The sequence below is a fragment of the Carassius auratus genome, chromosome 3 (genome assembly GCF_003368295.1).
Source record: "Carassius auratus strain Wakin chromosome 3, ASM336829v1, whole genome shotgun sequence".
Classification (NCBI taxonomy): Eukaryota; Metazoa; Chordata; class Actinopteri; order Cypriniformes; family Cyprinidae; genus Carassius; species Carassius auratus.
Window position 1 is genome coordinate 8,332,657 of NC_039245.1, and position 27,673 is coordinate 8,360,329.

At 37.6% G+C, this 27,673-nt stretch overlaps 2 protein-coding genes, 1 long non-coding RNA gene and 1 other non-coding gene across 13 annotated transcripts in view; 2 read left to right on the top strand and 2 right to left on the bottom strand.

Annotated features, from left to right (window-relative positions):
• The window catches only part of LOC113046396 (SH3 and multiple ankyrin repeat domains protein 1-like), a 92,570-nt gene extending 87,865 nt beyond the window's left edge, over positions 1–4,705 (top strand). For 4 of the 8 annotated variants that reach the window (XM_026207295.1, XM_026207261.1, XM_026207256.1 and 1 more), the window contains 3 exons: positions 105–110; positions 227–1,129; positions 1,407–2,366. In XM_026207295.1, coding sequence (XP_026063080.1) covers positions 105–110; positions 227–1,129; positions 1,407–1,494 — 997 coding nt within the window. In that variant the 3' untranslated portion in view covers positions 1,495–2,366. Of the gene's footprint in view, positions 1–104; positions 111–226; positions 1,130–1,406; positions 2,367–2,975 lie in introns of those variants that run through there. The other 4 variants (XM_026207271.1, XM_026207289.1, XM_026207277.1 and 1 more) reach the window with 4 other exon arrangements.
• A 1,125-nt stretch (positions 4,706–5,830) lies between these two features.
• Positions 5,831–6,573, bottom strand: LOC113041645 (uncharacterized). Its single transcript, XR_003275427.1, has 3 exons — positions 6,506–6,573; positions 6,198–6,223; positions 5,831–5,989 (listed from the first exon to the last, which is right to left on the bottom strand). It is a non-coding gene; the product is annotated as an uncharacterized LOC113041645 (long non-coding RNA).
• LOC113056092 (small nucleolar RNA SNORD88) lies at positions 6,063–6,152 on the bottom strand. Its single transcript, XR_003277659.1, has one exon. It is a non-coding gene; the product is annotated as a small nucleolar RNA SNORD88 (small nucleolar RNA).
• Positions 6,574–8,036: 1,463 nt separating the features above from the next.
• On the top strand, positions 8,037–25,947 carry LOC113046474 (protein kinase C and casein kinase substrate in neurons protein 3-like). Of its 3 annotated transcripts, XM_026207329.1 has the most exons (11): positions 8,037–8,289; positions 11,851–11,924; positions 14,211–14,278; positions 16,360–16,516; positions 17,707–17,942; positions 18,162–18,317; positions 21,839–22,014; positions 22,125–22,245; positions 23,033–23,106; positions 24,556–24,635; positions 24,856–25,947. In XM_026207329.1, exons 3-11 carry the CDS (start codon positions 14,219–14,221, stop codon positions 24,963–24,965), a joined length of 1,170 nt encoding a protein of 389 aa, XP_026063114.1. In that variant the 5' UTR covers positions 8,037–8,289; positions 11,851–11,924; positions 14,211–14,218; the 3' UTR covers positions 24,966–25,947. The 3 variants fall into 3 exon arrangements, with proteins under 3 accessions (XP_026063114.1, XP_026063105.1, XP_026063109.1); XM_026207320.1 differs by lacking the exon at positions 11,851–11,924; XM_026207324.1 differs by lacking the exons at positions 8,037–8,289; positions 11,851–11,924 and adding an exon at positions 13,479–14,113.
• Positions 25,948–27,673: the final 1,726 nt, after the last annotated feature.

Here is a 27,673-nt window from a genome sequence, read left to right on the forward strand (position 1 = left end):
TCTGTGTGTGTATTGTGCAACTGTGTCTGTTTAAACTGTTCCTCTCTTTTGTGATTTCTGCTTTTTATTGCACTGTCCATGTACATCTGTCTGTCCCACATCAGACACAGGTAACTGTAGCACTATACTGCTCTCTTGTTCTCATTACTGTCAAACTGTTTTTTCTTTCTTTTTGTCCTCTCTTATTCTTTTGTCTTAATTTGTGTTACATTTTCTCTCATTTCAGGTACTCAGAGGACTCCACAGGTGCACTGAGTCCTCCTTCTGTCCGCTCTAGCTCCCCATCTCCTGTTCAGCTCTCTCAGCCTGCCTTGTCTCCCTCCCCCACCCCTTCTTCCCAGCCACTCTACCCAAATTGGGCTCGATCTCCTTCACCTCAGCCCCCTGCTGCCTCATCCCAGCCTCCTCCCCGATCCCACTCACCTGTTTCACCCTCTTCATATTCACCGTACCCCACCTCACCCAAACACCGGCCCGTTTACCGCACCAAAGCCCTGGAGTTTCAGTTTATCCCCAGCCGAGATTCACGTAAGGCAGAGTCACATCACGCTCAGCGCAGACGAGCACCCAGCCCATTAATTTCTCCCTCTGACCGCCCCAAGCTTGGCCCTCCCCGTCCCTCTTCCCTTCCCATTCTCCCCACCACACCCCTCTACAGCAGCTTGTATGACCTTCGTGGTTCTATTACTCCACCCTCACCTGCCAATCCTCTTGGGGACCCCTACTTCTCCCCCTCTCCCCCTCTCTTTGCCCCTTCAGGGGCTCCACCTCCTCCAAATTCCTCTCTCGTGGTCTCTCGCTCCTTGTCTCCCACCCACTTCCTGTCAGGGACATCATCACCACCACTCCACCCCATTCCTCCACCCACTTGCCTGAGTTATCCACACCTTCCACCTCCTTCACCCACCAAACCCTTTGCCTCCAAACCACTCCCATACTGGACCAAGTACGATGTTGCGGATTGGCTGGGCTACCTGAACCTGGGTGAGCACAGAGAGCGTTTCCTAGACAACGAGATTGATGGCACGCACCTGCCCTCTCTAACCAAGGACGACTACCTGGACTTGGGTGTGACCAGGGTTGGCCATCGCATGAACATAGAGAGAGCACTCAGGAGAGTGATGGACAGGTGAGAGAAGAGATAGAAGGGGAGGCAGAGAGAAGCAAGGGAGGACAGCGATGGAGAGGGATTAGAGTGAGAAAGGGGTAGTGCATAAAAAAAAGCTAGTATAGATGAGGTGAAACATTAATATGCTATTCATCGCTAACTTCTGGGAAAATTTGGAGTGGACTAATGCATGAGGTCCAGGATGGCATGGGGCAAGAGAAGGCGAACAGAAAGGGGGATGTGGGCAAATGAGAAAAAATAAGTCCTTATACTTTCCACCTTCCCCCCCTATCATCAGGCTGTCCTCTAGCCCTTTCCCCATTTCTGCCCTCTCCTCTCGAGATGAACGGACAGACAGAAGGAGAGATGAGGCCAACCGGAGTTGATTGGACAGGAAAGAAGAGGTGACAACTGCTGCCATCAGAGATTATTCCCTGAATTAAGGAAAATGCAGGAAGAGATGACTTCAACATCAAACTGCCGACTCACAGATAGAGAGATACAAGAGAAACAGAAAGCACTGAAGGCCTGCCGACTGTGAACATGCCTGCGCTTCCGTGTGTTTCAGTCAACGAAAATATAAACACCCACATATGTATCCATACATATCAACATTTAAACAGAACACATTTAGTTTGAGCTTGCAGGCACTCACAAGATGATCAAAATGAAAATAAATGAATAAAATATTGGAATTTAACTCCATTGGAATGAGTATACACACGTTCAACAAAAGAATGTGACATACTACATGCCTGAGCCAAATAATTTGAGGGAAACAATCAAAATGCTTTTTCTGTAGTTCTGTAGAAAGAGATAGGGAGAAAGAGAGATATTGAAACCTCCTTTGCTATCTTTCTCTTTTTCCTCAGATTTTGAGCTGAGTCTGTGTTACCGGCAAATATTTACTGATGGTCTCATTTTTAGAGTAGGTTCAATGGTGACCAATGCAGGGAGGGCAAGTAATGCCAAACCTCCTTTCTGGCATGACTAGGGAAGCCCTTAAAATAGAGGTCAGTTTATCTTACACTTATTTGGTAAGACTGTGTTTATGCTTGGGTTCCTGTTGTTTGTGTGTGATTGCGTGTGTGCGCATACTTGATAATGTGAAAGGTTATCACTAGAGGCATGACCGTGATTTGTTATGTGATTTTACCTCACCAATGGAGGGATTCTATTTTGCCGAAGCCAGACTGGGGCTTGTGCTTATCTTGTATTTCACTAGAACTTCTATACTTTCTCATGTCTTATAATGAAATTAATATATATATATATATATATATATATATATATATATATATATATATATATATATATATATATATATATATATATGTATATATATATATATATATATATATATGTATATATATATATATATATATATATATATATATATATATATATATATATATATATGTATATATGTATATATATATATATATATATATATATATATATATATATATATATATATATGTATATATATATATATATATGTATATATATATATATATACACACACACACAGACTGGTCACTGTATTACAAACCCGTAGCAAAAATAAGTGCCCAGACCAACATAACAGCCACAAAATGCTCTAACACTTACACACATGCACTCAGTACATCCTCAGCCTACTGATAGCATTATACACAAATGTACGACAACACCTGTCGATGACGATATACTTCTCTCTTTTATTTATATAACACATAATGGGACACAAATATCAAAGTATGGATACAAGATGAAGATAATGTTATAATGCAAAAAAAAAAATATTTTAAAGAAAGATTATACAATTATATATATATATATATATATATATACATATGCTAAAAATGTATCAATATTTTTACTACAGACTCTCAAAATATAGAGGTGATGATGACTTCAGCGAACCTATCAACGATATCAAGCCTACATTTTAAAAGAGGAGACAATATAGAGACGAGGGAGAGGGAAATCGAAACTGCCTGTATTTCTTTCAAAGTCACTCTCCCTCTCTCCTTCCAAAAAACACTCTTTCTATGGAGGCGAAGCAAGATGAACATGCACTCTGACATGGGTGAGGGATATGTGCTAATATCTGTTTTAATATGATGATTGTTCCTGTAACAATTTTTTAACTCTTAAGTGGGTCTGGAGTTCTGTTATTGATTTAATAAGAGATAATTATATTTATTGCAGTCACTGTTTTCATCGTCCTTGCTGTTATTGCTATAAGCTGCAATGTTTCTTGTTTGCTTTTGAGCAGAAACGCTAAACAGATGTTTATGTTTGACTTTTTTTTTTTTTTTTATTTGTGATCACATGCAAAAGATCAATGTTCAGATCTTTGGTACCTCTAGGATTTAAATTAGACAATAGACACTCATATCTTACAGTGTCCCTCACCCTCCTGATTTTCCTTCCAACACAAAATTAATGTCATCAATTTGTATGCAAGGACTATCAAGAAGTTTATTGTCTGTGGCAGTAGATATACACTTTACATTCATATTTCATTACACAAATCTATAAGTAAATCTAGTGACCTCCACCCCTCATCTCCCACATCACAAATAGTTGCTCAATCAATTAAAAGGGCTCCTCATCATCACATTGCACCTTTAATGAGCCATTCCTCTTCTGTTCCTTTCATCTGCTGTCACCTTGAGTCCAAACCACCAATGCCTTCACCTTAATTTTAACTTTCTGTCTATGTCACTTTCAGGACCATCAAGACCATTCTCCCTCTTCATTTCCCTCTGCCCATCTTGCATCCATTTGTCCTCTCACAATTAGTGTGGGATTCATTGCATTATTGATCACCCATATTGGACAAAAAGAAGAACTTTTATTTTTGATGTTTAAGACTGGTAAGTATAGTAATGTTGATAACAGTAAGGACAATGAAAGATATTATGATTCTGAGATGGAAAAAAGGATTCCAAGTTTTAAAGAATCTCTGTCTTCCAAATGTTTAACATGAGTTTAACGTGTAATTGAATCATGCTTTCTACACATCCTGTGTTCCCTGTTGTCTCATCTTTCCACAGTCAAATTCATTAAACCAAATTGCTTCAATAGCTGCGAGTGTACCTTGATGAATGGTTAATATTCTCAGTTTCCAATATTGTCCACTAGGTGGAGTAAAAGTCACACTTCTCACAACCCTGACAGTTTCAGTCGAATAGCTGAATGAAGGACTGGACCATGCAAAGGACAAAAAAACAAAAAAAAAACAAAAACGGCCATATTTCAGCCTTTGTTCAGTCCTCAAGCTCTGCATTTAAGATTGTCAATATCACAGGTTCTAATAATAGAACAGTATTCAGTCATGCTTTCTTGCTGCAGAAATATGCAGAATCATGCTGAGGATACATACATATTGAAGATCACATAGCCATTAAAGGGTCTGGGCAGTGTGACCTAGGACAAGGTCATGAATCACACACAGGGGCAACTGATGCAGTAGCTGTCCAGGGTGTGCAGAAAGCATCTTTTTTTTTTATTATTGAAGAAAATTAACTATGAACAGATAAGAGGTTATTTACAGAATGTATGTGTGTATGCAATTATACATATTCATATACACATATGAAATACAAATGTTTTAAGAAATGACTAAAGGTTATTAGAATTATAATAAAAGATGCAGGAATTACTTTGAGTGTCTTGTGGTTTGTTTACTATAACATTTATTTTTTATTTATTTTTTTGGTATTTTTTATTTTTGGTATTTATTTTGTATTTTGGTACATGGATATTTTAAACCATACAGTTCTTATTAATGTACATCATGATAAATATTTAATAAGTTAAAGATATTTGACATAACACATGTTTGCATTTATAATGCATAAGCCAAAATAAAAGCTAATTTTACACAAGTTTTATGTATGCCACAGCACCATTAAGCTGGCATCTAACAAGCTATCCTGTGCATGGTTCTCGAACCATAAAGGCTGGTGTAATTTGCCCCGACTAAGCATTTAAATAATCCTCTGAATACGCTTAAAGAATTGAAATAATGGCATTCTAAATTTGCAAAAATTGAATTGAAAACCTATGAATCATATTGCTGCCTACCCAAAGATTCACAGCCCCAATTCAGATGTGTGCACTGCAGTACATTTTATGGAGGACTGTTTTCTGATCCTGGTAGAGTGGACTACAATGCTGGCTGTTGTGACTTGGCAGTCTGTAAGTACATTTACATATGTAAAGGATTTGCCTCTGATGATACAAACAGAAGTTGAGCTGTGTAGAGTAATAGGTCATTTCTCAGATCGCAAAATGCAGACATTTATGCAGCAATGCCCAAGGTGTCCGTACAAGTCATTACAAACTATAATTAGGTCCCTACTGGATGCAACAAATGGCTTGTCCGGAATGGGTTTTTGTCTTGGTCTTGTGCCGGTGTTCTGACCGGGACACGCATTGCAGTATGTTGAGGGACATAACACTTCCGTCACATGCTTGGAGGCCTTTAGCTAATCTCAATGCACAGGATAGCTGGCCAATCAGAGCACACCTGGCTCTTCAGACTGATGAGCTTTGTAGAAATGTTTCAGATGGCAGAGCATAGAGAAAAAGGTACAGTATGCGGAAAACTTACCTTAAACACCACATTTTAACAGCAAAAGTGATTTTAGATTAAGATCACATCTTAAACAGCATTTCAAATAATGAATTCTGAAAACAAGCTTGAAGATGAAGTCTTTATTGGTAGTTAAAAAAAAAAAAAAAAAAACCCACCCCCCACACACCCCTATTAGAACAAAAATAGCTACAAGTTCACACAAGCATTTTGTATATTTTAAGATTAAACGCCATTCGCAGAAAGGCAGAAGCTTGTCCACAGGTCACGATCACATGTCGCCAGATTCCACTCTGCAAGTAAAAAAAAAAAAAATTAAGTAGTTTTATCCACGTCGAATTTAATTGCTTTGAATCCACATCAATAGCGCTTCTCAGATTCTGCCATGTCAGGAGCAGAACAGCACTTTATCTTCACACGAGTTCAGAGCCCAGTGCTAACACATCACAGAAACACTTCACAAACCATCGTTTATTACAAAGGGATTAAACTGCATCTCACCTCAAAACTGCAGTGACGAGGCCTTTCTGGAAGAGAAAGAGCAGATGTCCTTAAGTTTAACAATCACCACAAACACATGTTAAAAACAACTCGAAAGGCAGTAATCAAGTTTATTTAAAAAAAATTCTAACACTATAACCATCAACGCGCACGTGGTGACGGTAGCGCTCACTAAACGTTTTAACCAAATAAAACCGCATTGACCAATAGTAGTCTTACGTTAATCATCATTACGACATACACTCCTTATAAAACAATAAATACTTGCTTTTTTTAAATGAAGGAAGAGATTGGGGGGGACCACTTACCCACACAGACAATATAAGCTTCTACCACGGAAGACTGAGGACTCTTTCGCGCGCAGTGTGGCGGTTTTATATCCTCAGTAGGACCAGCCTTTAGGCGTCCGATAATAGAGCCTTTACAAAATTCAACTAGACCGCGCTACGCCGTCAAAAGCGATATTTATTTTTGTTGTTAGATGGTTTATTATTATTGTTATTAATTTTATTCACCTTTTTCTAAATTGTACCCGCTGAATTCGTAGTAGTATATTTTATATTACGATTTTTATTAGCTCATCAAGAGTTGTATAAGTTACTCTTAAAGATGTATTTGGTTGTATATGTGGACAGGTTTTGTGTTTTAAAAGCAATAATCATATCACTAGATAAACAGATACTATACAGGCTTTTGTGATATTTCTATACTTTATTTGAACTTGTTTTTCTTTATTTATTTAAAATATAACAATATAATTTTATTCATATAATGAATTTTTAGATTGCTTTAAAAAGCTGCTTTCCAGCAGCTAAATTTAATACAGTAAATATGTAAAATATTGTAAATAGATAGGTTGTTAATGTTATTATGATGTGATTCTGTGGAGAGGGGCAAAGGTGTGATATTTAACCCCTGACACACATTGGCTTTTAAGAATATCACAGAGAATGAACTTAGGGGGCTCATTATATTAATTCTCAAAATGCTATCACTAATTCTGAGATTATAAAAATATAACTGAACCATGCATGCAGACATATTTGGGATGGGCTCTTGTCAGTGTGTACAACAGCTGCCATATTTGTAATACTGAGTCACAGACCTTTGTTCAACAAATCAGGGGGTCTTCTCTCATCTCCCCTCCTAAGAGCCACTGGATGTGCCAGTGCCATGCAGGCAGCTGTTGTGCGGACCTCCGGAGAACATGGGAACTGTGAGATTGAGCACTTATAAGGTAGATAAATTGTGATAGTATAAATGTAGTTGTTACAAAAGACGAAAATTCACAGAATATAAAATCTGTAACACTTTACAATAAGGTTTCATTTGTAAACATTGGTTAACTGCATTGGTTAACATGAACATTCGGCAGCATTTATTCATCTTAGCTTGTTAATCTTAACATTTACAAATACATTATTAAACTTGAAAGTTGTATCTGTTAACATTAGTTAATTCACTGTCAACTAACATGGACATTTAATTAACAGTAACAAACCTTAATAAAGGCTGTAAAATATATTGCATATTGTTATTTCGTGTTAGTAATGCACTACATAATGTTAATGAAATAAGACCTTATTTTAACCTTATTTTTGTTAGCATGAACTCTTTAGGTGGGCAAGTAAAAAAGTGTGCAACAGGTATGTGGGTTATTCACGAATGAAACACATCCAAACTAATTGTCTGGACTGAACCCATTTCATTACCACTTTACTGTGAGGACCAACTCTGTGTTTAAATGAGAGGGAGAAGGAGAAAGAGAGAGAGACATGGAGAGGGAGGAGTGTTGCCATGTAGTATGATCCACAGAGTGAAAAGTCTATTCGCCCGCAGCTGCTTCGGAAAGAAGGGGGACCTAGAGAGAGAGAGGGAGGAGAGCAGAGAAGAGAAAGAAAGTGACAGGAAGCCACCTCAATAAACACTGACAGCGGGTCAAAGACAGAGAAGAGAAGAAAGAGTGTGTCCAGAACACACCATAACCATATGGTGGGCTTACAAGTGGAAAAGCCAGCAGAAAAGAGCTGATCTGTTGCGTCTGAAAAAGGAAAGTGTGAACTAAAAGGAAACTTTCCTGAAAAAGTTAGAGGTGAGTCTGTTGTGTCTTTTTTCTCTGTCCTTCTATTATTTATTTTTTGTTTGTGTCAAGTTTGATCACACTGAATTGATGAGTTCTGCAGAATTCATATACTATTTCTGTCTGATGCATTCATTAGTTGCTATATATTTCTTCGGTGTGTGGGTGTGTGTTGAGTGACACTCAAAACGGGGACAGGGGGAGGAGAGAAAAGAGAGCCAGGGTGGGTGAGGGGTACAGGGGTTTGAAAAGGGGGAGAAAAGAGAAAATGAGAGAAGAGCGAGATTCATAGCAACGTCATGATGATATTTTCAGACAAATAGGTCATTCCCTCCTCTCCAGTTACAGGACCTTTCAAAACTTTCAAATAGTTTTTGATCTCCGTTTTGAATGTCTTCTACAACATCCAGTTCTTTATAACCTGCTGTTCTAGATAGTTTTTTCTTACTTTTATCCAAAGATAGTGATCATTTAATTCAGTCAAGCAGATGCATTCATCCTTTTATTTAATTGTACATACATTTGTGTGACCCACAGACATGGGTTATGAAGGTTAAACCCTTCTGGAGACTGTTATAGGTTAACTTCACAAAAAAGGCTGAATGCAAACAGGCAACATTGGGAGGAAAATGAAAACACTGTTATCACATAGTCACCCTCATGTTGCTTTAAACTCACATAGCTTTCTGTGTTCTTTGGAACAAAAAAGGAGAACTTTTGATGAAGGTATCATGTATCCCCCCATGCTTTTGTGGATGTAGACAAAATTGTGTAACCTTCTAAATTGATGTAAAAGAGCATCATAAAAGTATAGAAAATTGCCTTGTGCAATGTATTTTCTACACATTTTCTGAATATGTTTTGATTGAAAAACAGAATCAAATTGTAATATTTATTCACTGAAAATCTTCCCATTGACTATTCACCCTATCTATTTTCTAAATGCATCATACTGAAAGATTTATCAATGGATGTTTAATTTTTATCATTAATTTATTTGATCATTTTTACAATGTCATATCTGAATCTTTCTGGTGACATATGTCGGATTTCTCCAGTTACTGAGTATTCATAAAACCCTTCTTTTTCTTACAGGTGACTAAAAACCTGCATTTACATCTGCCTCTATAAAAAAAAAAAAAAAAAAAAAAAAGAAAAAGAAAAATTCTTCCTTTTTCATAATCAGTTTCATTTTCACTACATTTCACAATATGGAAGTAAAGATCTGTTATTATTTCCATTACATCTCAATTTTCAGAGCTGTATCAGTCAAATTTATGAACAATTTAATCAGAAGTTTTTTTTTTTTATTATGGTGCTTTTGCCTCCTTTTGGAAGCTTGAAATTTTTATAATAACAAAAGGATAAGAAATTAAAGACGGAATTTAACATTTTTGGTGAAATTTCCCTTTAAGCTTGTCCCTGCTCATATTCTCTGAGAGCACAAGACTTTCTGGAGGGAGAGGAACAGAGGGGGGACAGGAAGTGAGGTTAAAGTTCAAATATAAAGTGATTTACTTTACCCATGACCCCTGCAGTGGGAAAAAGTGATAGGAAGAGACAGTGTGGGATAATGCACTGTGGCCCAGGGAGTAGAAAAGACAAATAACAGCTTGTTCATGCACTTCCCTTCTGTCATCTTGTTCTCTCTCCATGTCTTGTGACAAAATGTGGTTTATTGCATTTACAGAAAAAAGTTGAGCTGTCAAATGCATGTGTTTCTGGCATGTGTGTGTTCAGGGCAGCTCAAACATGTTCTTGTGTGGGCCAAATGTGCTTGTATTTTCAAGCAAAGAGCTCAGGAACATGTGGTTTCAGAAGAGAAGTTTATTTATGTGTGTGTGTGTGTGTGAGAGAGTATGTGTATGTGTTTGTGTTTATTTTGGGATGGCTCAAATGTCAAAGCCCAGAGCTCTGGTTCGAGGCAGATAGCAGTGAAGAGTATTAAGAGAGAGTATTAGGCACTATCTGTCTGACTACAACCCTCTTCAACACTTACATCTGCTCCGAGACATTTCACTTTTTACACTTTAACTAGTCAGTGACACATTTTTCATCCAGAAAGCTCTTTTATCCTCTGTAAACAGCCTTGAATGTAACTACCCTCCTTTCTTCAAGAACTAGACTTCAAGAGCATAAAACTTGTTAGCTGGAGCCATGCACTTCCCGACGCAGTTCGTAAACTGTAGTTTAAATAGAAGAAAGCTTGTAAAACACAAGGCCCTCCCAGCATGCTATTAGGCACATTATGTGATTCAGCTCTGTCACACATTTCTGACTATTGTCTCCCTGTTAAAGCTGCAGTAGGTAACTTTTGACGCTCTAGCGGTTAATAAACAGAACTGCTTGCGTCTTGCGGAAGAACATTGTAGCCGGAACTACTTCTCTCTGTTTATGTCTATGAAGAATCACAAAGGTACTGGGTTACTCCACCACGGTACCCCTGAAGCAATCTAAAATAGTCTGAATATAAACACTTATTATAGGTGTACCCTAGTGATTCAGGACAAGCTTAAAACACGGTTTGGAAAATGGATTCATGGTGTACTCGCTTATTATATAAATTTTTCTACATTTTGAACACAAACAAAGTTTCTTAACGGGAGCAATGTATTTTCTGCAAATGGCAATAGGACCACTGGGAGGAGCCAGAGGAGCTTGATTTCTATTCTACTGTCAGGACATAATGACATGTTTAACAAATATGTAAAAAATATATTTTTACAAAAGTTACCTACTGCAGCTTTAAGACAAGCTAGAAAATTAAAAAATAAATTGCAATCATTTGTCCCTCTGGCATGTCAAATGGAGAGTACTAGCCCAACTACTGACCTGTATTTCTCACAGCAAAAGTAAGAAAAAAAATACTAGTAATTTTGTTTTAAAGATGTATTAGTAACTGTTTTTGTTTGTTGTGCTATTTGATACACCAGGCATTTTGGACTTACACTGACACATAGAGGCATGGATGCACAAATGTTTTTTTGGTTATGATGCCAATGTAAAAATGTGATATCAGCAAGTCAATGTCACAGTGTGACAAATGGCATGTGGAACTTATTCCCGCTGAAGCAGTGTTCCCGGGGGAACGCTTTGAGTGTAACCCTGTTCCCAGGCCTGTGTGTGCGTTTGTTGCTGTGACAACCCCAAATGATGGATTGGCAACAGGTGTGGGGGATTTACTCAGAGTTTGCGTGAGGCCTCATCAACAGTGGAGAGGATAAAAAGCAAGAGAGAGAGGTGGTGCGTGTGGTTTTTCTCCCTTGTGAAAGGTCGTTTTATTGGGTGGTAATAGTTACTGGAGGACGGGTGAATGAAGAGGACAGTGTTGCTTGATGAGGGATTCGAGAACAACAGCAGGAGAGCGAATTACCCTGTTTGCATTGGAGAGGAGCTGAGTAACTGAGAACTGAGTCTTGTAATTGCACACGTTTGACACTGAATTGGATGTGGTTTGGAGTGTTTGGATCACGATCATAAATATCATTGAGTGGATTGTATTGATTCATTACCGATCTCTTACCTCTCCCTCCTCTATAAATGGTGATGTGAACTCTGCCGGTGACTGTGAAGAAAAACATCTCAGAACATCCTCAGTGGCAGTGAGGATTGCGCCCTCCCCCTTCCCTTCGGACAGAAACCCGAATGTGAGTGCTGGCTTTAATTTGCACGTCGTGAAGTGAGTTTGCAGTGGCTAAAATTGATGTTTCCCCCCACAATATATGTTTGAAGTGGAATTGTCGTGTGTGTGTGTAAGCTACATTCCTGTTTGCCATGCACTCTCTATGTGTCATGAGGGCTGACTGTCAATAGTAAGAGTCCTGCGACACTGATTTGTTCCAACTGTCTGGATGTTGAGGATTTATCATCTGGGATGTGAATTAACCCCTCTGTTGTGCTAATAGGAGAAGAGATGCCCTGTTGAAATATTTACTATCTGCCTCAGAAAAGCTCTGTGCAACCTGTTGACTTCGAGTCTGCTGTATCCCTGCCATTCAACTGTATGGTGAGAGGTGTTCGCTCCTTCCAATACATGTGAATTGTATACTTGCCTGAAACATCCATTCTGTCTGTCTCAGAAGAAGCCCCATTCAGCCTGTTGACTTCGAGTCTGCTGTATCCCTGCCATTCAACTGTATGGTGAGAAGTGTTCGCTCCTTCCAATACATGTGAACTGTATACTTGCTTGAAACATCCATTCTGTCTGTCTCAGAAGAAGCCCATATTCAGCCTGTTGACTTCGAGTCTGCTGTATCCCTGCCATTCAACTGTATGGTGAGAAGTGTTCGTTCCTTCCACTGCATGTGAACTGTATACTTGCCTGAAACATCCATTCTGTCCGTCTCAGAAGAAGCCCCATTCAGCCTGTTGACTTCGAGTCTGCTGTATCCCTGCTATTCGTCTGTATTGTGAGAAGTGTTCGTTCCTTCCAATGCATGTGAGCTGTATACTTGCCTGAAACATCCGTTCTGTCTGTCTCAGAAGAAGCCCATATTCAGCCTGTTGACTTCGAGTCTGCTGTATCCCTGCCATTCAACTGTATGGAGAGAAGTATTCGTTCCTTCCAATGCATGTGAACTGTATACTTGCCTGAAACATCCATTCTGTCTGTCTCAGAAGAAGCCCCATTCAGCCTGTTGACTTCGAGTCTGCTGTATCCCTGCCATTCAACTGTATGGTGAGAAGTGTTCGCTCCTTCCAATGCATGTGAACTGTATACTTGCCTGAAACATCCATTCTGTCTGTCTCAGAAGAAGCCCCATTCAGCCTGTTGACTTCGAGCCTGCTGTATCCCTGCTACTTATCTGTATGAGGAAGCCCCATCCAGCCTGTTGACTTCGAGTCTGCTGTATCCCTGCTATTCATCCGTATTGTGAGAAGTGTTCGTTCCTTCCAACGCATGTGAACTGTATACTTTTGTTTGAAGCATCCATTCTGTCTGTTTCAGTAGAAACCCTGCACAGCCTGTTGACTTAGAGTTTGTTGCATCCTTGTGGCCCACCTGTGCTGAGAGAGGTGACTGTCCTTTGTCACGAACGTGAGAGGGGCACGCTTTGTCTGGAATATCCACTCTGACGGTGTCAGGAGAAGCCACCTTACTGTAAGACCGTGCACCTGCCGTATACGTACTTGACTGATATCATTCGCCTCAAATTCCGTACCTGTGGAAGAAGGAAGGAAGGCTGGAATTACATACTTACCGGAGGAGACTTACCGGACCCCTCACTTGCCAAACACATCCCCACCTCAAGGCTGTGTATCTGCCGTGTACGGACCTGACCGATATCCATCCGTCCCAAATTCTGCATCTGTGAAGAAGGGAAGGGAGTTTGGAAGTATTTAATTACCAGAGGAGACTTACCAGACTGCGGGCTTGCCGATTGCATTCCCACCGGTGAAATACCTACTTGACCACCCATCTGTCCATCTATTGCGGGGCCCGCACAGAGGAAGAGGGCGGGAGAGTCCCCGGTCGCTGCATTGTTTACCTTCAAGCCCTGAGGGTAGCAAAGAAGATTTTAGTTTAGGATTCCCAATTTGTTTTTACTTCAAAATAAAACTTGTTAAATTTATTCTCTGTCTCCGACTCTTCCCTCTGATACGCTCCTCGAGGGGGTCCTGGTTTAGGGGAGGGCGCAGTCCAGCTTGGCCCCCCTGACCTGTGACATCAACAAGGATAAATGTATTACACAAATGAAAGTATTCAATAACAGGGGCTTACTGAGCTGAAGTGAGCAGCATTTAACAGCTTCCACGACGAGGCAACCCGTCCTATGTAGAAAAAACACAGTCTTCATCTCATGTGAATATAGTTGATTTTAAACATTGTTCAAAGGTACTATTAACTACTTTTTCTGTAAAACTGTTTTTAATGAGGTAAAAGAGTAAACTTTTAATGTCTTAAAATGTTGTTTATCATGTCTCTATTCCAGACTCCATCATGTCAACGCTTTCGGCAGAGACAGGCCCTGAGGATGCCAACAATCAGAGCTTCTGGATGGTAAGTGAGAGGGGGAGGAAGGACAGCAATGACTCAGACAGGGTGACGGACCTCTAGAAAATACCATCTGCTTCTGCTTTGTTATGTATGTGTTAGCAGACATGCACGTGGGCGATGTAGCTTGACTTGGTTTTAACACCTAAACACTTGGAGCAACAACAGATGACAAGATTTGTTTGGACATTAAGTGGAAAGCTTCACAAAAGCTTCTGAAAACCCTACATTAACCAAATGAAGATGAATATTCAAGTCAAGTCTATTTTACTTCTTTGAGACTACTGCAGCATGTTTTATGGTTCTTTAACCTTCAATCTCAGTCTGTAAATTTCTTCCATTGTGCCTCCACCCATTTTAATTAGCTAAGCTTTTGTCTCTCAGCTCCCTAATTGGTTTGCTTTTCCGCCCTCCAGTGCTGGTGGGAATCATGCAGAACCTTGCCTTTTAATACCTTTGGAAATGTTTGAAAATAATACTCACAGTATTTTTTAGACTGTAGCAATTCTGTAGTATTTCGACATTTGGCATGTTCAAAGTCCTTAAAACACCCTATGGATAAAAGTGAGGTGTATTTGCTCATGTGTCATCTTTTTAACATTTAGTTTTCTGTTTTATATTAGTGAAATTGGTAAAATATTCCTAAAAAGTCCTTTTGATATTAATAATGGTAATTATGTGATGATACTGTATACATAATTTAATTACATATAGTCACTATTAATCATGTTCATGTTCAAACTTATATTTAGTTAGAAAGTGAATAACAAGCTGTTATTTAGCCGTGAGTTTTAGCTGATGAATATTTATAGTTTTTTGTGGTGATTTGTTGTTATTTTAGCAATGACATCTAGAGATCTTTGAGAGCCGTATGAAGCCGTTTAAGATTCTCCTCAGCTCTCTTTTAGCCTCAGCTCTTTTTGCTGAGTTGCCATCCCGTCTGGAGCTGGGCCAGTGCTATGGTTTTGGGTGAAATGCTCTGACCAACAGTGTTCTGTCAGTTTACAACAACCACCCTGCTATAGCCTGCAAGGGTTTTGTTGCATGTCCTACCTTTTAATTGGCTGGCCGCTGACCAGAACTGAGCGCTGTAGGGTTTTTGTGTTCATCCTAGACGCTGTGATTGGTCAACCACAGCACTGGCTGTAGATTGCAGGGGTGAAATGGCAAAAAGTTTCAGCCAGAGTTGAATGGGGTTGGTTTAAATAGGCTTGTTTGATCAGTAAAACAATTCTGTTTAAATATTGTACAGCTTTGAGTCCAGCTGAATGTTATATTCCGTTTGACAGGGATTGTGTTATTTGTTTGATTTCTGTGATTCTCTGATTGGTTGGCAGGTGCTGCTCTGCACCGCTCTTGGCCGGAGTTGAGATTCCTCAGCTGTTTTTACTTTTTCTCAGACTGGGGAAAATATGTGGTGCAAACCACAGCTAAGAGAGAGAGAAGGAGGAAAAGCCAACAAAGAATAACAAAGAAGGAAGATGTAGAGGAGAGAGATGAATTGTTAAAATTGTGGGGGAGCTGCTAATAAAATGGAAGAACACACTCCACATTATCAAACACAACGCCCATTCTGGAAATGTCATTATGTTTGCCCTCCTCCTTCATGTATTATAATTGATGGAGTTAATACAGTTAATCAACCTCTTTCACTGTGCTGTCCATGTGATGCCTCACTTACTGTGGCCTGAATTCCCTTGACTCGCTGGTAGGCAACTCATCTAGTCGCAGATGTTTGGTTGGGGGGGGGGGGGGGGGGGGTGTTGTAATCTTTGAATTGTGTTCTGGTTTTCCACACCACTTGTTGTCTTTGGATGTTTATATTAGAAACAAACCTTAGCCGATGCTGCTAACTAGTCCAATCCATAGCAAACAAACTCAATGACCCTGCTGGAAAAGAAATGAGGCCAGTCCCTCAGAGGAGACAGGGACATCTTCCATGTGTCATACAGTAAATACCTCACTCTTGACCTCTTAAACAGACTCCAAACCTTTAGCGCCAAGGGCTATTCTTTCATTTTCTTTTCCCTCTATATTTTACAATTAACCTTATTGTTTCATCCATGCTCTATCTGTCTGTGTCTCAGCCAGGGAATTACCACCGGACTGTGAAGAGGACCGAAGATGCCTTCCAGGCGTGTAATGATATAGTGGCATGTTTCCAAGAGAGGGCCAGGGTCGAGAGACAGTACGCGCAGCAACTTAGTGAATGGAGTACCAAGTGGAAACCCCTAGTGGATGCAAGTGAGTACTGCATTTTTTTGTTCAAGAGGTTCTGGAATGAAAACATACTGTGCAGTATGTACTGTATAAGGTATTATAATCAATCAATAGAATAAAAAAAAAACAAAAAAAAAAAACAGATGACTGTACTTGTTTTTTAACAATTTAGTAATCCCTAATACATGTAAGGTGACATTTTTGATTGGCATTCAAGAATACCTGCTTTGAAATCCTATCCAATATATAGACCAATATTATATTATATCGCATTATGAAATAAATGTATATTGCTTGTTATAGGGAAAAAAAGCATTCATAAGGGTAAATGACTGTAAATTATTTATGCCACATTTACTTATGTTGTTTTCTTATAACTTTACAACAGTTCTAATTAAATGCCAAATGATTTTAACATGACCTGACTGTTATTTAATTCTACACGTTGAGGAACAATTAATGATTAGTTTCCTGATTACTTTGTTATGATTAAAAAAATATATTAAAATAAAACAATATAAAATTGTTATTTTGAATTTTCAATCAAATGTTAAATGTTTTGAACACAATACTAGCATATTTCTTATTTTATACTGTGATATACTGTATATTGCATGTTATTTAAAAAGTATGCATAATAGTAAATAATGATACATTTTTTATGTTATGTTAACTTTACAACATGACAGTAATGCTAGTATGCTAAATGATTGTGACATGACCTCACTATTTTAATTCATCATGTTCAGCGTTAATATGATTACTTTGCACATGCTCTAATGTTGTCATGGCCCTTCATTATGTTGTTTAGTTCAAGCTCATCTCAGGAGTAAAAAATATTATTATTAATTTTTATTTCACCAAATTTAGTCTTAGAATGGGTTTAGTTTTGACAGAATTATCAAATAATAAATAAATAATGAGAAGGAGAATTTGCATTGCATTGTGGGATATTTCCCACATTTTAGCAAATGTTGGTTTTAAATAAAAATAAATTTAGCATACTGATTGTACTGCATATTGAAAAAGATTAGTATGAGTAGTATTTTGAAGATAACATAAGAGACAAAGTCTTTTGTTAAGAGCCGCACATATCATTTAGTATAGGAACTATGACCTGCGTTTTATGTGAGAGGTCCAAATCTTTAGTTTAGTATCTAATGAAGAAGCTTTTTGTGACCTTAAATGGTCCTCTCATGAATATGTTTGTCCAGGTCCTCTCTACGGCTCGCTATTACAAGCTTGGAGGTGCTTCCTCTCTTCTGCTGACCGCTTCTCCTCCCTTCACTCCTCCATCTGCCGTGCTTTGGTGTCAGAGGACGGAGATTGCATCCGGACGTGGCAGAAGGACACTTTCCATAAGAAGATATTTGGAGGTTTCAAAGAGTCCCAGGACTTTGAAACTGGTTTCTCACGTGCTCAGAAGCCCTGGGCCAAGAGACTGAAGAAGGTAATGCAAGCATTGTAGTTCTGGGGTTAAAATTTCACTCATTTTATTTGCTCTGTATACAGTATAGGGACAAAAAATGTCTCAAGATAAAGGTTTACATATGGTAATTGTTGAATAGTGAACTGTTGAGTTTTTGAAAATGAATGTACAGAGTGTGCATCACTAACACCTGTCCTACATGAATCTGACCTGGATGTGTGTTTTTTTTTTTTGTGGCAGCTAGAGAAGGCCAAGTCTGCATTTCACAAAGCTTGCCGTAAGGAACACATGGCTCGTGAGCGGGAGACCCATGCCCAAGGCAACCCTGACATTGCCATTGAAAAACAGAGGAAGATCCAGGAAGAGACCGAACTGGCTCACCAGGAGACAGAGAAGGTGAGTGCTGTGTGGGGGAGACTGTCAGAAAGAAACAGAAAGAGAGAAAGAAAGAAAATAGCTGAGGGTTTCAAATAGTCTTTTTTCATCCGTTTCATGAAAAGGAAGCATAAAAATCAGTTTACATTTACAGGCTGCTTAATGATGCCGTGAAATCATGTGATATATTGCATACTTAATGATAGATCTCAACAGAAAATAGAGGATGTGGAGAATCAAAAAAACAAACCAAAAAAAAAAAAAACAATTTTAACAGTTTTAACAATTGAGTAACCCCTTATGCATGTAAATCTAGTCTTATATGTGACATTTTTGATGGGCATTCAAGAGGTCCCGAGTTGAAATCCAATCTGTTTTTTTTTTTATTTTTTTTTTTATTAAAAATACAGTAAAACGTTTATATTGTAGAATATTGTTAGAGCTTAAAATAAATGTTTTCTATTTAAATGTATTTTAAAACGTGATTTATTCCATGCTGATTTGGATCGATTATTATCAATGTTGAAAACATTGCTGCTTAAATTATTTATTAATTTTTTTCAAGATTTTTTTTTTTTTATGAATAGTATGTTGTAAATAACAGCATTTTTATTCATTTATTATATAAATATACAGTGCCCTCCACTTATATTGGCACACTTGGTAAATATGAGCAAAGGTGTCTGTGAAAATAAATCTTCATCATTTATCTTTTTGATCTTTCATTTAATTTAAAATTCAAACTTTTCATTGAAGTCAAACAATTGCAAGAGGAGGGAAAACTCATTATGAAATAAATATTTTTTTCTAGTTCATGTTGGCCACAATTATTTGCACCCAATTATTGCATTTTGCAAGATAACAGCTCTGAGTCTTCACCTATAATACCTGAAGAGTTTGGAGAACACCAGACAAGAGATCAGAGAGCATTCCTTCATCCAGAATCTCTCCAGATCCTTCAGAATCACAGCTGTATGTTGGTGCTTCTTCTCTTCAGTCCACCCTACTCCTTTTCTATAGGATTCAAGTCAAAGGACAGGGACGGCTATGGCAGATGCCTCATTTTGTGCTCAGTGTCACATGTTTGTGTTAATTTTGATGTTTGTTTTGGATCATTGTCCTGAAGTAAGATCGATCCACAGACTTTTTTAAGATTTCTAACATCTGTTAGTATTTGATAGAATCCAGGATGCCATGTATCTGAACAAGGACCTCCGGCCCACAACATTAAAGATCCAGCAGTATATTTAACTGTGGGCATGGGATACTTTTAATCCATGTTTGCACAAAACCCATTTGGTGGTTTGCTGCCAAAAAGCTCTTTTTTTAGTTTCATTTGACCAGTCGTGTCTAAAATTGAATATACTGGAGTTTGTTTTTGGATGAGTCAAGAGTCAGACTTTTAACCCAAATTTATTTATTTCATAATGAGTTTCCCCCACTTTCAAAAAAATTATTAAATAAATAAATCAAAAAGATAAACGATGAAGATTTATTTTCACACCCACCTTTGCTCATATTTACCAAGGGTTCCAATATTAGTGCAGGACACTGTACTGTATATATTGTATAGTTATTTATAAAAAGTTAACCATGCCTTTTTATTGTTTCGAAAAAACTGCTTCGAAATTCAGAGATGTATAGTAACGAAGTAGAACTACTTCACTACTGTACTTAAGTACTAAAAGGCGGTATCTGTACTTTACTAGAGTATTATTTTTTTCTCCTACTTCCACTTTTACTTCGGTACATATTTTCGCTGAGTTTAATACTTTTACTCCGATATTTTTTTTTATGTGCTGCATCGTTACTCGTTACAATTATAATAATGTTACGAATCATTCCATTACAAACCACTGCCAGAACTGTAGATGGCAGGTTTGATGAAGCTGCCACATCATTGAGCGAATCAAGCGAGACTGCGCGTGCTGACTGAACTGCTGTGAAGAGAGAGATGAACACCGAGCCGAGCCAGATAATGACTCGTTCACGAGTCAAGAACCGGTTGCATCGGTTTTCGGATGACCAGTAACGTTAGTTCTTTCTGACAGTTCGATTCAATAAACCAGTTGAAGAAAACAGTTCACCGATTCTTTTGCGCTCGATGCAATGGCGTCATTGGCGTTGACTGCACATGGGCTCATAACATTAACACGGAATCAGTTCAGAATCAATCACCAAAAGAATCAGTTCGGTTCCAGACGCTCTGTGTGTCGGTTTGCTTCACGCTAAATCACACATGCGCAGTATCATCAGCTCCTCGGTTCACGAATCGGACGCGTCTGACAGAAACGGTTCTTGACTCACGAACGAGTCATTATCTGGCTCGGCTCGTTGTTCATCTTCAGTTCTCTCTTCACATCAGTTCAGTCAGTTTACTGTTTGAGTCAATGAATTACTCCGGGATATTGGTCTGTTTTAACTCAGAGGGAGTGTCAGACACATTAAACAAGTTAACAGCTTAATTCATCTGTGGATTAATGCGTATTGGAGACGCGAACTGTTTAAAACGATTCAGTTCGATTTGGTGGACTGTTTCAAAAAGATCCGGTTAAATCGAATGATTCGTTCGCGAACCAGATATCACAAACTGCTTTGTTTTTAACTGTCTTACAACAGACACGGAAAAGAAGACAATGCTGAATAAAGTCGTAGTTTTTGCTATTTTTGGAGCAAAATGTATTTTCGATGCTTCAAAAAATTCTAAATGACCCTCTGATGTCTTACGGGTTTGAAACAACATGAGGGTAAGTTATTAATGACATCATTTTGCAAATTGGGCTAACTAACCCTAGTAACCGTTTTTTTTGTTTACAAGAAGTTACAGTCAAAGGAATTATGATTGTCCTTTAGGTTAATCATTTGAAATAGTAAAAACAATATGTTCAAACTTTTGACTACTTTCTTTAATAGCTACATAACACAATACTTCTACTTTTACTTTCAGTACTTGAGTAGTAAATTTTAAAATAGACTACTTGCAATACTTAAGTACAAAAAATGTTGAATACTTTAGTACTTCTACTTAAGTGTGGTGCTTAAAGAGCACTTCTACTTCTACTCAAGTCACTTTTTTGATAGAGCACTTGTACTTTTACTCAAGTATGGTTCTCTAGTACTTTATACATCTCTGTCGAAATTGGGTAACACTTTACAATAAGGTTCATTAGTTAACACAAGTTAACTACATTAGTTAACATGAACTAAGAATGAACAATACTTCTACAGCATTTATTAACCTAATATTAATTTCAACATTTATTAATGTATTATTAAGATCAAAAGTTATTAACATTAGTTAATACGCTGTGAATTAACTTGAACTAACAAAGAACGACTGTATTTTCATAAACTAACATTAACAAAAATGAATGAATACTGTAATAAATGCATTGTTCATGTTAGTTAGTACATTAACTAACATTAACAAACAGAACCTTATTGTAAAGTGGTTTTGAAGTTGCATTCAACATCCAGTTCATTCTGAAGTGGCACATAAACACAACACATCTGACTAACTGGCTGCAAATTCTTGTTTGCAGGTGCGAGCCCGCTATGAGAAGGTTCTTGAGGAAGTGACACGTTATGCTCCACGCTACATGGAGGAAATGGAGTCTATCTTTGACCAGTCACAAGAGGAGGAGAGGAAGAGGATAAGCTTCCTCAAACAGGCTTTCCTGTCCATCCACAGACACTTGGATGTCACCAACAACGAGAGGTGTGTGAGAAGGGTTATGCTGGTCAAATCTCAGTTTCTGTCTATTTCATTATTGCTCACAATGAGTAAATGATACAAGATCTTTCTCTCTCTCTCTCTCTTTCTGTTAGTGTAAAAGCTGTGTACAATGAGCTCCATAATACTCTCATGTCCATCAGCGAGCAGGAAGATTTGCGCTGGTGGAAGAATACACACGGGCCAGGAATGCCCACTGACTGGCCTCAGTTTCAGGTAGATACATACAGTTAATATTGCAAATGCATTTACATTGACAAACATTAGCTAAAACATAATTTTGACATTTTCTTAAGAAAATCTGAGTGGTGATTGCTTGTGCACATCTCACTGCCATGAGGGTGTTGTGGGTGGATGCCATGGTATTGCTATGCAGTTGTTAAGGTGTTCTGGGTGGTTTCTAGATGGTGGCATAATGGCCTGTTTTAAAAGAGCCCGAGCTCACGTATCTCTGATATTCTGGATCCTCGTTCACTCAAGGCTATGAGACTTTTCTCCTGTTTTAGCCACCTTATGTAGAGATACATGAGTAAACTATTTTCTGTGAATGTGCAAGACTTCAGATTCTTTATCTGCTCAAAGTAAAGTAGAATAAGTAATTAAGTAACAATAATACATTCAAATATTATGGTAACAAATATTAGTTTGCAATATTAAGCAGCAGCACTTAAAACAACAATAACTGGAAGCCTTGCACATTAAAGTTATGAATGATCACACTTAAAAAATAAGGTGGATTATTCACAATGAGAAATGTGCAGTAAACCACATTCACATTGTCCGTAGCAAAAACAAACTGTAACACTTTAAGATTTAAGATTTGTTTTAAACTAAAGTTTTGAGGTTAATGCATTCTTGAGGGTGTTAGAGTGACATCTTTGTTGTTATCTGTGATATTTCTGTATCTCACAGAGGCACGTCTTCAAATAGACTGTAGTCTGTTGTGCCAAAACCCACATTTACTCCTTCACTCATTCTGTCTCTCGCTCTCTTTCTATTTCAGGAGTGGACTCCAGACAAGAAGCATAAAAAGGGAAGGAAGGAGGTGGAGCAGAAAGCAGTAGTGATGGAGAGAAGGTCAGTTTACTACAGTCATGTTTGCTGTGGGGCTTTATAGCGCGTGGCTGCCTGACTGTTATTCACTACAAACCAAACTAAGCCTTTTTGAACTTCAGGCCTTGTCATTGCTTGCTGCTGTGTATTGACCCATTGCAAACTCAGTCCAAACTTGGATACTATTGCTCAGAGAAACTTGACAAGGAACACTGACTGAATATTATATTCAATACTAGAATTTATTGTGACATTGCAAAACATTCTTGCTGTTTTTCTTTGCAAAAATCAATAATTTATGCAGTATAGTGAGTAAGACTGTGAAGACAGTGAATCAGAATTGAGGCAAATGTTGATCACAGTCAACTTGAAAGATATATATATATTTTTTTTAATATTTAAAAGACATTACAAGTGATAACATTTCTACAACACAGTATTATGGTTCTGTGAATCATTTAATTGCTATCAAAAATACAGTACAATAAACTGAATCAGTACATAAATAAATGTTATAAATGTTAAATGTAATAAATGTTAAGTTAATAACATTTTTATCATTGGACCAAATTCTTACTAATGCTCTGTGTTCTGCATGCTTCTGTATGATTTGAGAATAACAGGTGACATATCATAGTCCACATATTTCATGACTTTATGAATTACTCAGCTTTTATTTTCTCTGTGTATTATATGTGCTCTGGCAACAACATGTTACAGTATTTTTGGATTAATTCTGTTTAAACCCTTTCCAAGGAAAGTAATAGTCCCAAATGTTAAAGTATAGTATTTGATATCCTTTTTAGTCAAATGTGGAAAAAATTGACCCTAAAATTGTCTTCATTAACTTCCTTTACTCTCCTTCTTTTGGTCTAGTGTTTCACAGATTAGTTTTGTAAGTTATATGGTTCCTAAAAGGTTTATATTTAAGAAATAAACAAATAAGGAGTTAAGTTTCTTTGATGTATAACAGTGGAAGGCCAAGAAAAGAAAAAAAAGCTTTGGTTAATCAGAAATACGATGTAAAAAGTCATGTAATAATGACAAGCAAGTTGAAATACTAAATTATAATTATGAGTAAAAACTCAAAATTTTACATGGAAAATAATTTTACTGGAAAATAATTTTACTGGAAATTATTAGATGAACAGTCACAATTATTAGAAGATTTGTTTATAATTATGACTTTTAATCTCATAATTTGGACTTTTTATCTCAAGCTTGTCATTGTTTTGACCTTTTATCTCTCTCTTTTGATTTACATTTTTTTTTTTTTTTTTATTCTTATGTGGCAGAAATGTGCTTCCATAACTATTTAACAAAAGGTAACAAAAAGTTTTGATCAAAACTATCCGCACATACAAGATTTGCATTAGAAAACAGCAAAGGCTTAGTGGATCGTGACAGTTGCTAAGGAACATTTTTTAAATGGGGTTAATTTTACTGACTGTCTGTTTTCCCTCTTTGTCTCAGTGTAATGATTGGAGGAGTGAGAGTCCGAGCTCTTTATGACTATGCTGGACAGGAGACAGATGAACTGTCCTTCAAAGCAGGTCAGCTGCCCTTGTTTATTAAATTAGATTAGATTAGATTCAACTTTATTGTCACTGCACATGTAAGGAACAAGGCAACCAAATGCAGTTAGCATCTAATAAGCAATAAGCAGTAAGTACACAATATACAAGGTCTACTATATGTACAATAACTATACAGAGAAGTATTATGGACATAATTTATATACCCCTGATGCTTTATATCTGTGTGTGTGTTCAGGTGAGGAGTTTCTGAAGATCGAGGATGAGGATGATCAGGGTTGGTGCAGAGGTATGATGGACGGAGGGAAAGAGGGCCTTTACCCTGCTAACTACGTGGAGGTGGTGTAAAACCTCAGGACAGCATCAAGCTCCAGCTCGGGGATACAGAAATGCCTACAGGCGCCCAGGTTTAAGCCTGCTTCACAGCCATTTTTATTGATGATTGCTTTGTTTTCTCTGAACAGATGACAGATGGTACACAGGTACGGCTTTAGAGTTGAATTAAGCTTGGATCAGGACGACAAAATGCTTCTTTCACTACGATCTTACTTGAGAACATTGTAATATTCTGTTTTATTGCGTGTCACATTGTAGCTTTAAGTCAAAATATACAGAGAATTGCATACGTTATAATATGATAAGGTATCAAGATCCTCTAATATATAGAGAGAAAATGAACTGCATTGTCTTGATGCTTGCATGAACCTACAAAGTATTTTAATGACAATGTCTCACACCAAAGATTATTTCCATTTTATCAATGACATATTTCTTCTGACAAGAATTACGTAATATCTGATGGCTGTGTAAAAGGAGCCAGATGGTTATGATGTTCATCTACAGCTGAAAAGTGTCAGTAGATACTGTATGATGATATGCTATATTTCAACCGTTTTGGTCTTCTTGTTAGATGTCACCTGTGTCACGTTAGGTAATTTTAGATTCACAGAGGCAGTACTAATCAACACCACTTTAAAGTGATAGCCATGGGACCCATTCGGTCTCTTCTTTTGTATTTCTGTTGTGTTTTAAGATGTCAGTCTAACCAAAGAAAATGTATGCAAATAAGCACAATGTTTGTGTGAGTAAATTACATTGGATCAGGGCACTATTTTATGCACCATCACTAATCTAATGCGAACGCTAGCAGTATTAAAAGGAAAACTTATTACTGTGAGTCTTGTTCTTATTAATCATCTTGAAAAAAAAACTTTCAGTAAGCATATACGCACTATTATACATAGAGACATTTTATTTTTGCTGTTCATGTTTCACTCTGTGCATGTCCTGAGGCCACATGCTGGTGCAAATATATGGAGCTGTAAAAAAATATTGGTGTGTGTGGGTGTAATGCTCAGCTACAATTTGGGAACAATATTTTCAAAAAGAAAAAGTATCTTATGCTCACCAAGGTTGCATTTATATGATCAAAACTATGGTAACAAAAATGAAATTTACAATTAACTTTTTTAATTTTAAACACTTTTGTTGTATTTTCAGTCTCTTCTGATGGAAAATGGAGTAGAAAACAAGTGTAATGATGCAATTTAAAATAACTTTTTTCATTATAAAATGTACTTAATTCCAATGATGTCAAAGCTGAATTTTCAGCATCAGTCTTGATTGTCACATTATCTTTCAGGAATCAATATGCTGATTTGCTGCGCATGGAACATTTCTTATTATTATCAATGTTGAGAAGAGTTGTGCTAAATATTTTGTGTAAAAGTGTAGAAAACAAAAAAAGTAATCTTTTGTAACATTACAAAACTGTGCTTTTCGATCAATTGAATGCATTCTTGCAGAAAATCACAATGTATACATTTCTTTGAAACTCAAACATTAGAAAACAATAGTCTATGTTGTCCTCAGATAGATAGACAGAAAGACAGACAGACAGACAGAGAAAGTTATATGTGTGTGGACTCATATATGAGTCAGTCTGCTCACGTATCTCAGGATTTCAGTTCCACTGGACCCCGCAGCACATCTTTTAATAGTGTCAGATCATTCAGTGTGTTGCCCTGAGTGGTTGTCACACACATTTTCACTCACATTATCGTGCATCATGAGTAGATGACTCAGAAATGCTCCCACTCTGAGCCTGATTTCCTTGGGTCAATTCCTTACCCACAGTTTTGAGTAACATTAACCTTTACCATTTGCAAAAATAAGCACAGCCCATAAATGTGCTGATTACTGCTGGCTGTCTGCATGAAATTCCTCACAGGGAATATAATCATGCTCAGGCTAAGTAAAGATGGCATAAGCTATGAGTGGGTCAATGACGCAAAAAAAAATGCTTTTTAAACTTTCACAGACACACTGTTTACCAAGCAAAAATCTGGATTTAAGTGCATTCTTGCTCTCATAGTCAATACAAACCTGGGAACAGTGATGAGAAGGGAGCCTACTTATTAGCCTGAATAAATAATAATCTTATCCACATTTCTTAAATCCCAGATGCTAAGATGATTGCCGTCCTGACTGTCCATATGTAGCACCTCCATCACTGTGGAAAGGGCTGGCAGCACTCTTGCTACTTGGCTTGGTACTTTCAGCAAACGGGACACTGAATGATTTTAAATGTCTCTAGTAGGTCTTGGGGTTAGGATCATTTCTGAAAGGGAAAATACACCTTATTTAAAGGTGCCAATACTATCATAACAGGGCTTTACAAGGCATCATAAACTTTTTTTTTTAATGTGGATTCTACAAGTCTAAGATACAAGTATGCAAGCAGCATGTATGTATATGTATGTATGTGTTTTATGTTTGTTTCTTTGATATGCACAGATTTCTGCATAGATCAGGAATTTAACTGATATTCAAGGTCATAAGATTAATATTTATTCAGCGAGAACTAAACATCTCACACTCAAAATGGAATAGCAACCCTATTTCTGCAGTGCATGGCAATCATAGTCTAAGCAAAGAGAATAAAGATATGTACATATGCTGTGAACGCTGTGTTCTGCTGTTTGTCAGAAAGAACACTCTATTCCAAACTGACTGTATGCTGGTCGACGTAGATGCTTCTATAGATCCAAGCGCCT